The sequence below is a fragment of the Furipterus horrens genome, unplaced genomic scaffold (assembly GCF_987537825.1).
Source record: "Furipterus horrens unplaced genomic scaffold, mFurHor1.1.pri manual_scaffold_6, whole genome shotgun sequence".
Classification (NCBI taxonomy): Eukaryota; Metazoa; Chordata; class Mammalia; order Chiroptera; family Furipteridae; genus Furipterus; species Furipterus horrens.
This window is the reverse complement of record NW_028327176.1, coordinates 85,663,981-85,676,217: the sequence shown is the minus strand read 5'-3', so window position 1 is coordinate 85,676,217 and position 12,237 is coordinate 85,663,981. Positions and strand designations below refer to the sequence as shown.

General features: G+C 47.3%; 1 protein-coding gene across 1 annotated transcript in view; it reads right to left on the bottom strand.

Moving 5' to 3' along the window:
• LOC150006768 (butyrophilin subfamily 3 member A2-like) overlaps positions 1-3,702 on the bottom strand; it is a 28,207-nt gene extending 24,505 nt beyond the window's left edge. The window contains exons 1-3 of the mRNA XM_090280782.1: positions 3,627-3,702; positions 3,181-3,273; positions 1,091-1,438 (exon numbers count right to left, since the gene is read on the bottom strand). Of these exons, the coding sequence (XP_090136908.1) occupies positions 1,091-1,438; positions 3,181-3,273; positions 3,627-3,702 (517 nt within the window). The remainder of the gene's footprint in view (positions 1-1,090; positions 1,439-3,180; positions 3,274-3,626) is intronic.
• Positions 3,703-12,237: the final 8,535 nt, after the last annotated feature.

Sequence of the window (12,237 nt, the reverse complement as noted above, 5' to 3'; positions counted from 1 at the left end):
TCCCCAAATCTACTCGCTCAGTTGGGGCTACTTTGTAAACTTCATCATGTCTGATCCCAGTGCCACTCCACGAAAACAAGCGGCCACCCTCCCCACCTCATAACTATGTCTGTGCACCCAGCCTTACTCACCTTCCACCCACCCTCAGAGCTGGCAAAGGGCTCATTCCCGGCACCGCTTTGTGTGCTCTCCTCAGTGACCAGCACACAAAGTCTGCATGATCTGGCATCTGCCTCCCTCCCAACTGCCCTCTCTACTTACCCCCGACTCCCACCACCTGTGCCTCTCAGGGCCGGCACATTCCAGCCCCATGGACTGTTTGTTAACTGCTCATAACCGCAATCACCTGCCTCCTCACATCCCAGTTCATCAACCTCAAGTGCTCTTGTGGGAGTTTGGCTGGTGAACTCAAGTGCTTGCTCAGGCAAGTACTCCCTGTGAACTTTTCCTGACAGCAACAGTCAGCATCCATCAATCCCATCCTACACCAGGAGCATCTTTTTCTTCTGGTATTGTCACCTGTTACCACCCTCACATTCACTCGTCTTACAGACAAACCATGATGGTCTCCTTGTGTGCCCAGAACACACCAGCCACACTCCTAGCTCAGGTTTTCCATGGACTGTCCCTCTGCTTAGCATTCTCATCCCCCCAGATAGCCACTTGGTCCAATCCCTATTTCCTTTGAACTTTTGCTCAGTTTGTCAATGAGATCCCATCTAAGCCCCTATGTGACAGTGAAGCTGCCTTCCCTCCCCCACCCCATATTCTAGTCCACTTCCCCTGTTCTGCTCGGCCTTTTATCCCAAGTACTACCACTTAACATCCTCCACAACCTACTTATCTGTGTATTTATTTATTGTCTCTAGAATATAACTCCACAGGGCAGGGATCTTTGGTTCACTGGTGTATCCCAGGTGCCCAGAACAGGAGCTGGCACATAGTAGGGGTTCTATATATTTTTAGTGAATACATGAATGAGTGAATGAGTGCCTCTTTTTCTCATTAAATAAAATGAGAAGCTGAATTACATGGTCCTTCAGGTTCCTCCCAACTCCAGGACTCTAGAGTACAGATCAAAGTCACTAACCTGCCATCTTCAGCTCCAATTCAGCCTCTTCATAGAAGTCTCCCTTTCTGAAGAAGCAGGAATACAGCCTGTTGTCAGAAGCCTGAACTCTGTGGATGCACATGGCAGCCTCCCCCTGGGTGAGGAGCTCCCTCTCCAATGAGGTCTGCCCTGCATACTGGACCATCAGCTCGTCCTCCTGCTCCCAGCCATTTTTATAGATGAACACAGCTTTGCAGAACTTGGAGCGGAACCACCGCAACTCCATGTTTTCCACACTCATGACCGGGGACACATGGTAGGACAGTGCAATATCCCTGCCCAGCTCTCCCACAGTGGGTTCTGAGGGACCAATCACCAAGAACTCCTCTGTGGATACAGACACGAGAGTTAGAAAGATAAGAGATATGCAGACTGGGGGCAGGGAACACAGCATCAGGTGGGAAGGCCCAGGCAGGTGGGGGCAGGTGTCAATCCATCCTGACCTGATGGACTGAGCTGTAATGACTCTAAATCAGGGCAAGATCTTCCGACCACACTTTGTGATGCCAAAATTATGTTAAAATGATTCCCTTATTCACCCTTGCTCGTGTCTTCACACCCTTCCGTGAAAGACTCTAAGCCAGTGGTTCTTCACTTCAGCATGTGTCAGAATCATCAGAAGGGGTCATGAAACACAGATCGTTGGGCCCCACCCCCAGAGCTCCTGATTCAGCAGGTCTGGGGGCCTGAGAATGTGCATTTCTAAGGAGTTCCCCAGGAAGCTGACACTGATACTCTGGAGACCACACTTTGAGAACCACAATTCTAACCTGGTCCCTCCTAGTACAGGAATGAAAACCGATCAAAGGGCGCACCTGTGGCCCAGGTCTGAACTCAGTGGTCATTCAGCCACACACAGGAACTCCCCCATTCCTACCCCTACTTTATGTACCCATGTCTTGCTCCTCTGCTGAATTATGTGTGAACTAAAATCTAGAGCCAAATGTTACTTCTGTTAATACCTGCCCTTAGTCCCATCACTCACGGGAACCCAAAACACTGTTAAAAAAGAAGGCCCACCCACCACCACCCCCGCAGAGCCCTTGGCCCACTGAGGCCTGGGGGACAGGTCATGACATGACTTTTCTGCAGCACGAGCCCTGCTGGACATCCAAAGAGAGACTTGTCACCTGTGTTGCTTGACCTCAGCCTGAGTCACTATCACTGCTCACCTGGAGGATGACAGTGACTCATCTTTCTGTCTGTCTTCTCCCACCCTCCATGTCTGTGACCCTTTCCAACTGTAAGCAAAAGCATGTCCCTACTCTGCTCAGAGCCCTGTAATGCTCCCCATTTCCCCCAGTGGCCCACAGGCTGCATAGGGACGACTGCCAGTACCTCTGTGACCCCAACTCCTCCCTCCAGCTCCCTCTGCTCCAGCCCACACTTGTTTCCTCTGTTCCCTGAACATCCAGCTTCACACTGGCTCTTCCCTCTCTCCATAGGGATCCTCACAGGCTCACTGGCCAATCTCCCTGTCCAGTCTCTGCCCATCTCCCTGTCCGCCCTGACCACACCCACCTCCCCCACCCTGACTCCGTCCCTGCTCTACTGCAACGTCCCATCCTCTTGGCTCCGCTAACACACCAGATTTGGCCGGTTTGTTGCATTAGATATTCACTGTCTCCTGCTGGAATGTAAGTTCTATGAAGATAGGGAATCTGTCTTTTTTATATTCATAGAATAGCAGCTAACACACAGTCCACACCCTGTAAGTATTCTTGGAATGAAATGAATTCATGAATGAGTAAGTGCTTAGGATACCAATAAAGCTGGGAAGCAAAGAGGAGAGAAGTATTTTTGCATTTTTGATAGCTGACTTTTTTAAAACATCACACGCTCCTCATTGGACAATTGTTCAGGTCTCATCCCCATTTTATGGTTTAGTGACTGTTCTCAATGTTTAACTACAATAAGTAGTTGGGGAGAATCACAACCTCTCTAAAGAAGGGCCTCCACCAACAGCCACTATTCTGATGGCGAGAACTGGCAGGGCACCTGGGGCCCCCCTCACCAGGAATCCCACCCACCTGAGGGAGACACAGGAAGAGGGATGGGGACGTACTCACCTGCAGACCCTTGAGTGAGTAGCTGGATAAGAAGGAGCAGGGAGGTGAGATGGCAGAGCAGAGTGGCTGGAGCAATCCTCCATTTCCTCCAAGCTGGGGAGAGGCAGGACGGGAGGTGGGTGAAGACCAACAGAGGAAGCTCTGGGACCTCGGACGGGACAGCAGGGCTCAGGACTGTCAACCGTCCCCGGCAGGATTACAGTCTTCCCTCCTGACTCGGTCAGCTAATGGGGTGGCAGGCCCCACACCACCCTGATACCAAGGAAGGACTGAGTGTAGACTCCTCCTGCCCTTTTGAAAGCCTCTGCGCAGCTAGAAAACCTTTAGGTTTGCTTGGAGGAAAACTATTGCTTCCCTTCCCACCCCAACTGCACCCATAGCTGCTCAGAAAACCAGGCCCTTCCTTCCTCAGCACCTGGGGCGCGTGGGAGAAACCGTCCCTCTACCTCTCCACCGTTTGCACACACCGGTGACTCCCCAGGACAGAGGGCCCAGATCCAGTCCCCTTGCCATGAAGGACATGCCCGATGCTGCTTGTGTTCTGCCGTCCTCTAACTGTGAGCAGGGAATCACTGAGAAGCATCAGAACGGACTAAATCCTCCCCAAGGAGACTGTGGCTCCTGTCACAGGGACCCTGTCCTGCTTATGTCTGCTTCCTTAAGTCACCCTCATTTCAATCCCACCCCACCCTTTGCTGCTCGGTACCAAGGACGTGGCCTTGCACGCAGCAGGTGCCCAGTCAATTCCCAGCTGATGGGTGAATCCTCTTCCTCTCTCTCGGGAAGATTTCTGTCCCAGGGTAAAGGATCCTGAGGAGGTTCTCCTGGATCTTCCTTGAGCCACCACCACACCCCCCAGTCTCACCTCAGCCTCTGCCTCACAGCCAGCTGCTCCCTGCTTTCTCCTCTTGACCCACAGGTGTCTTCAAAACCAACTTACCTGCTGTGAAAGCCTGAAACCTGGAGCTCTCTAAATACAGAACCTTCAGAAGGTTAAGGGACCTTCTGAATCTGCACTCAGAGCCCCAAACCCCACTGCTGGAGCCAAGGCCTGGTGCACTGGTCCTCGTGTGGAGAGGCAGGTGGTTTCCAGGAAGTGGAGAAGAAGCAGAGCCTGGCCCAGGCAGCAGGGGCATCTGTAGAGACCAGACCCTGGGGCTCCAGCACGAAGAATCCACCCTTCTCCAGCTCCTTCCACCATTAGAAAGAGAAAGCTTGTCAAAAGCATTCCAGCAGACTCTGCCCTGCCCTCTGGACAGGGCACCGCAGGTATTGGGGAGGAAACCACAAGACTGGAGCAGGAAGCAGAGTGTAGGTTCGGGCTCGCTGAGACAGCCCTCCAGGGCACAGACAGGGGCACAGACTCGGGCTGTTTGTGCAACAGCTGCTACATTCCACGTTGGCTTGTTCTAGACCTCAGAAGCAGGACTGACTATGGCATAGCCAAAACCAACACCTAGCCCTACGCATAGATCTGCTCACAACAGAAATGACTTCATGTCGGTTTGTAATCACCCCTGGCCCGGGCCTTTGAAGAGCCTCCAGTGCTTGTCTCTTCTTCACCAACAGATGACTAGGAGCTCCCCACAACCTGGCAACCTAGGGGTTAATGTCAGGCATCAGGAACTTCTGGAATGAACTCCAAAACCCTGGTCCTGCCCACACAAAATGGATAGGGCCCTGCTGCTTGGTAATATTTTAGTATCACCTAAATGGCCTGGGTACAGACATTCAGGCCCTGTGCGTGCCAGGCTGCGTCATGCACTAGGAAAGGCCTGAAAGACAACCCTGGAGCATGGTGACTTCCTCAGCAGCCTCCCTTCCTGCAGTTTCCCCATCTCAGTACAAGGCACCTGTGTTCACCCAGTTATCTCCGCCAGAAACTTGAGGGGCGTCCTTGACATTTCACCCTCCACTATGTCTACTTCCAACCTACCAAAATGTTCCAGATTTTTCTCAAATCTATAGCCACAGCCAGCAAGCACCTAGTTACAAGCCACGCTCATTTCTCACCCAGCCCAAGCAGTGGCCTCCTCATGGGTGCCCCTGCCCCACGTCCAGCCTCACCTCCTCAACCTCATTTCCTTCCAAGGACATGATTCCCTCGTTAGCTAATGGCAACTCTCTGCCTTATCCCTTCAAGGGAGTCCTTTGCTTCACCCTCTTCTCTGTGGCTCCAGGCCTCTGGCTTTCTCTTCCACTTCATCCCATTCCTCTCCCAGGTGCTCCCTCACTGGCCTCCGATTCACTGAGCTGTCCCAGCCTGGGGCCTTCCCACTGGACGTGTTGCTCTCTCTCCCCTACCAACTCTCACCCTCAGGTCCAGCTCATCAGCAAATGAGTCACTTCAGCAGCACATGTCTGTCCAGCCTTGTGCAAATTCAGAAACCATTTCAGTCCACTAAGAAACATGAAGTCTGCTGACTCTGACCTAAACAAGCCAACCCCACGGACACAACAGCTTCGCCATCTTCCCCTCTGGTTTTCTATCTACCCCAAGCACAACTGTGTCACTGATGACATCACCCATTGGAAATTTCAGGTTCAACCCCCTTTGATGGCTCCCTTGAGCCTACCTGTGCCCCAGTATACATGTTAAGCAATTTGGTCCAGTTGTCCCTCACTGGCTCGATGAGGTGACTGTCAGGATTATCCTCATTCTCAGAGGAAGAAACCAAATCTCTCAGAGTTTCACAGCCACACACCCAGCAAGATCCCTCACAGCCTGTGTTCACTCCAGTTGTTCTGAACGACCCCTCATGTCTGTCTTCCTGCAGCAAAGACTCGCTGACCTACTGATGCATGGGATGCTTGCTCTCTGCCCAGAAGTCTGGTCTGAGATATTAAACTCTAAGCAAACCAGGGACTCCAGGATATACCTGAGTACATCCCACTCTGTCATCCCTCAAAGGTCGATTTCTGCTAAGGACCACTCAGACTATGGAATACTTATAAAATCTATTGAGCCAAAAATAACTAAAATGACAAAGACCAATACTGGATTTTGGGTGCATCCCTAACCCCCACTGCCCAACAGGGAGATTTCTCAAGGCCTGAGAGACATTAGGGCAATTTGATGAAAAGACAGAGGGAAAAAAATTTATTGAATACCTACTGAGTGCCATGGACTGGGTCATAAAAATTATATTGCTGCCTCTTCATTCTGACACATGCAAACAGAGATTAAGTAAAACCTGAGCCCTGTCATCCAGTCACTCTTAAGTCAGGAACTCTAAAGGATGGTCAGAGGGGACTAGAGTTGCAAGGCAACCCCTGCCCTTCACCCTCACCCCAGCCCTTAAGCCCAGCCCAGCCACCAGCTGCACACAAGTCAGGGCGAGGAGCGGAAAGGACCTTGTACTCAGACATACCCCAGGCTGACGGGGTCAGGAATCTTGCTGCACCCTAAGTCCCAGCCCTTTGACCCCATAGTGGGGGAGGGAGGTAACAGCAGATTTTCCTGAAGAACACTGGAAGGACACCAGGAGCACAGTGGCAGGAAGGACATCAATCAAGCAGCAAACCTCACTGCCCGCTCCCAGCTCATCAGGGTCATGTTCCAGCTGTTTTAACAACAAACCTGTTCACTAACCATGAATGATTTTTCTTTCTTGAATACAAATAATCTTAATGCTCAGGATGTTAGTATTTTACTTTCTTTAACAGCTCTATGACATCTCTCATCTTTTAGGTGCTTCAGTATTTTCAAAAGTTTCAGATACATACTTAAGCCATTAAAACAAAGGTGGTTTGTAAAATGAATTATGATTTTTAAAATTTGACAATGGGCAGGAAGGATTAATCTCCTTTATTAAAAACATACAATACTGGTCCTGGTTGGTGAGGCTTAGTGGATTTAATGCCACCCTATGAACGAAAAGGTCACAGGTTCAATTCCTAGTCAGGGCACATGCTTGGGTCATGGGCCAGGTCTCCAACTGGGGGTCTGTGAGAGGCAATAGATGTTTCCCTCCTGCTCTTTCTCCCTCCCTTCCCCTCTTTCTGAAAATAAGTAAATAAAATCTTTAATGGAAAACAAAAACATACAATCCTATAGAACTTAATTTATCTTAACACTGTTGGAGGGTTCACTTGGTTATCTTCTACCACAGGAAAAACTTTTAAGATCAGTTTCTGACAGCTGATTTGGGGGGAAAATTGAAAATAAAAATATTCACAAACATACACACATGAACACACAAACGAGGTGGTGGCTTGTATTTCAACTTTAAACTGTTTTTCTTTCTTTCTTTTTTTTTCTTTTTACTGTGCGGTTGCCTCTTACTCACGCCCCCAACTGGGGACCTGACGTGCAACCTAGTTATGTGCCCTGACTGGGAATCGAACCAGCGACACTTGGCTCGCAGGCCGATGCTCCATCCACTGAGCCACACCAGCCAGGTTGGTTTTCTTTCTTTCTCTAATCTGCATGACCCTGGCAGCCTGCTGAGCAGAGTCTCAAGGGCACAGTCAGACCCTCACCTTAACCTGAGCTTTCACATCGCCCTGCCCAATGCAGGCTGCTATTCCGATAACTAAATTATCCAACCACCAGTGCCTCAGAAAATTTCATAACCCCTCACTCGCTCCCAGGAGTTGGGGCCTGCCCAGGTCCACCCAGAGGTGGGCTGCAGAGCCCACCAGGTCAGATACCTGCCCCACACCCTCTGAGTGGGCAACCACTCTGCCTCCAAAGTCTGAGCTCCAAGGAAGGTGAGGAGGCAGCAGTCCCACCCAAGCCCTGAGATATTAAAGGGAAAGGAGCAAGACCAGGAAGAAAAATATTCCTATTGAAAATGTAATAATAAATAAGTAAAAGATAAATAAGAAAATAAAAGGAAAGGAAGCCAACAGAGAAACATGGCCCAAGAAAGGGCAGGACTTCTGGCCAAGATGGAGGCCTAGACAAACATGCTGTATCTCCCTCCACAACTAAGAAGGAATACAACTACCTCAAAACTAAAGACAGACAGAAGTTCCAGAAAATCTAGCTGCACGGAAGTTCAACAAACAAAGATATAAAGAAGAAATACATATCCAGACAGGTAGGAGGGGCGGAGCCAGGGCAGAGAGGATGTGGTGTGGTGGCGACGGCAGCAGCAGGCTGGCGGAAAGCACACTCACACATTTTAAAAAATCGGGAGGGACACTAGACCAGTCCTCGCATCTCATGGTTCCAACGCCGGGGAATATAAAGCCTTATTGCTTCTGACTATGCAAACCAGTAAGGGCTGAGACAGAAGAAAAAACTGCTGGTCTCTAAGCAGAGTCCACTTGTTCAAAGGGCCCCCATGTTCCTAGAATGTCTGCAGACCCACCCATTCTGGCAACCATGGCCAGGGCAATAGCTAGAGAGGTGCCAGTCCCATACAGAAGTGGGAGAAGTGCCTAGAAAAGAAGCAAGTTCTGAGCAAGCGGCATTGTTCCCTCTCAGACCCCTCCCCCACATACAGCTCCACAACATCATGAAACAGGTCACCCATACTGACAATTACCTAAGGCTCCGCCCCTTACAACATAACAGGTGCAACAGCTCTATCTAAGACACAGAAGCAAACAAATACAGGAGCCTGTCAACCTAAGGAGGCAGAGAAGTATGGCCCAAAAGAGGGAACGGATCAAGGTTCCAGTGGGAGAACTAAGTGACGAGGAGATAGCCAACCTAACAGATGAGGAGACAGCCAACCTAACAGACTCAGATTCAAAACACTGGTGATAAAGATGCTCACGGGCTTCAGAGATATGCTTGAGTACAGGAAATGCATAAGGAAAGAAGTAAAGACTATGCTAAATAAAACGAAGGAAAATTCACACAAAACCAATGGTGATGAGAAGGAAAGCAGGATTCAAATCAATGATTTGGAACATAAGGAAGAAAAAAATAGTCAACGGTACAAAATGAGGAAACAAGAACTAAAAAGAATGAGGAGAGGCTTAGGAACCTCTGGGACAACTTTAAACATACCAAATCATAGGGGTGCCAGAAGGAGAAGAGGAAGATCAGGCAATTGAAAGCTTAAATGAAAAAGTAATGAAGGAAAACTTCCCAAATTTGGTGAAGGAAATAGACATACAAGTCCAGGAAGCACAGAGAATCCCAAACAAGCTAGACCCTAAAGGGACCACACCAAGACACATCATAATTAAAATACCAAAGGTTCAAGATAAAGAGAGAATCTTAAAAGCAGCAAGAGAAAAGCAGAGTTACCTATAAAGCGGTGCCTATAAAACTATCAGCTGATTTCTCAAAAGAAACTTTGCAGGAAAGAAGCGCCTGGCAAGAAGTATCCAATGTAATGAAAAGCAACGACCTACAGCCAATATTACTCTATCCGGCAAAGCTATTATTTAGAATGAAAGGGTAGATGGAGTGCTTCCCAGACAAGTTAAAGCTAAAGAAGTTGATCATCATCAAGCCATTATTGTATGAAACGTCAAAGGGATTTATTTAAGAAAAAGAAGGCCAAAACTATGAACATTAAAATGACAACAAACTCACCACTATCAACAACTAAATCTAAGAAACAAAAACAAAATCCAACTAAGCAATCCAGAATAGAAGCAGAATCATAGGTACAGGGATCATTTGGAGGGTTATGACCTGGGAGGGGGAAGGGAAAGAAATGAGGAATTGGTGCAGAGATAAGAAGCATACTTGGTTGTTACAAAATAGACAAGGGGAAGTTAAGAATAATACAGGAAAGGGTGAAGCCAAAGAATTTATATGCATGACCCATGGACATGAACTAACGGGGTTGGGATTGCTGGAGTGAAGGGGGTACTGGGCAGAGGGGAGCAAAAGAGAAAAAAATTGGGACTACTGTAACAACATAATCAATAAAATATACCTTTAAAAAAAAAGAAAGGAAGAAAGGGAGGCAGGGATGGAAGGAGAGGGAGAGGGAGAAAGGAGGAGAAGAAGAGAGGGAAGGATGAAGGGGGGAAAAGAAGGTGCAAGGACCTCCCAGCATTTCAGACTTGACATATCTAAGAATGAGTCACCAGAATGAGCACATCTCTCAGTCGCTGCAGTGTTAGTGAACAATTTGCAGAGAGTGAGCGCATGTACTGCCTATATGGGTGACCCAGTCAGTGAAGTGACCTGGGAAAAACTTACCCTCTAATTCCATGTAGATCAGACCTATCCATGGTCAAGAATGAAACAGGCATGTCCTGGAGGCAGGGGCTTAATTGCCAAGTTATAGGAAGGGACCTGGAGGCCTGGCACTTTGGCCTCTGTCCCTAACAGAAGAGAGGGGCCTGGGCACTACAGGCAGGAGAGGATCTGACAAACCTGAGAGACTGATTCTAATAGTCCCCAGATGCCAGACACTCTGTTCATCTTGGATCAGGGGCACTTGTCTACCCAAGCTGAACTGTAAGCTGAAGCCCATAGGCCAACCCCTGCTAGACTCACCAAGTCATCACTCCCACCCTTCAGATCAGAGCAAGTACATGGAAGGCAATAATCAAGATCAGAGCAGAATAAAATGACATAGAGACTAAAAGAACAATTCAGCCCTGGCGGCTGTGGCTCAGTGGATTGAGCGTCGGCCTGTGAACCAAGTGTCGCTAGTTCGATTCCCAGTCAGGGCACATGACTAGGTTGCACGCCAGGTTCCCATTTGGGGGTGTGTGAGAGGCAACTGCACATTGATGTTTCTCTCCCTCTCTTTCTCCTTTCCCCTCTCTCTAAAAACAGATAAATAAAATAAAATAACCTTATTAAAAGATTAATTAATTAATTAATTTTTAAAGAAAAAGAATAATACAAATGAGCAATAAAACTAGGGGCTGGTTCTCTGAAAAGATAAACAAAATTGACAAGCCTTTAACCAGGCTCATCAAGAAAGAAAGAGAGAAGACTCAAGTAAATAAAATCAGAAACTAAAGAGAAGAAATCGCAACCAATACCACAGAAATACAAAGGATTATAATAAGAAATTACGATGAACAACTATGTGACAAGAAATTTGACAAGCTGGGGGAAATGGACAAATTTCTGGACATATACTCTTCCAAAACTGAATCAAGAAGAACCAGAAAATCTGAATATACCAATAACAACTAGTGCAATTGAGGCAGTAATCAAAAAACTCCCAGCACACACAGCCCTGACCAGATGACTTCACAGATGAAATTTACCAAACATTTAGGGAAGAACTAATTGCTATCCTTCTCTAACTATTCCAAAATATTGAAGAAGAGGGAAGACTCCCAACTCTTTCTGAGGCCAGTATGAACCTAATTCAAAACCAAGTCAAGACACAACAAAGAAAGAAAACTACAGGTCACTATTATTGATGAACATAGATGCTAAAATTCTCAACAAAATATTGGCCGTCCAGATCCAACAATACATTAAAAAGATCATACACCATGATCAAATGGGATTCTTCCCAGAGATGCAAGGATGGTATAATATTCGCAAATCAATAGACATAATACACCAATAAACAAAACGAAAGACAAAAATTACATGCTCGTATCAATAGATGCTGAAAAGGCATTTAATAAAATTCAGCATCCATTTACGATAAAAACGCTAAGCAAACTAGGAACAGAAGGAGCATATCTCAACATAATAAAGGCCATATACAAGAAACCTGCCACCAACATCACACTCAATGGGCAAAACTAAAAGCTTTCTTCCTATGATCAGGAACAAGACAAGGATGTCCACTCTCTCCACTTCTACTCAACATAGTTTTAGAAGTTCTAGCCACAGCAATTAGACAAGAAAAAGAAATAAAAGGCATCCAACTTGGAAAGGAGGAAATATAAGTGTCATTATTTGCAGACAACATGATAGTGTACATAGAAAACCCTACAGACTCCACTAAAAACTACTCAACCTAATAGGTGAATTTGACAAAATAGTAGGGTACAAAGTCAATATTCAGAAATCAAAGGCATTTCTGTACACCAACAATGAAATATCAGAGATAGAAACTAGAAGAAAAATCCCATTTACTATAGCAACAAGAAAAAGTATTGATCTTTCGGCCAAGATGGAGGCCTAAACTGACATGCTCCATCTCCTTCCACAACTAAGAA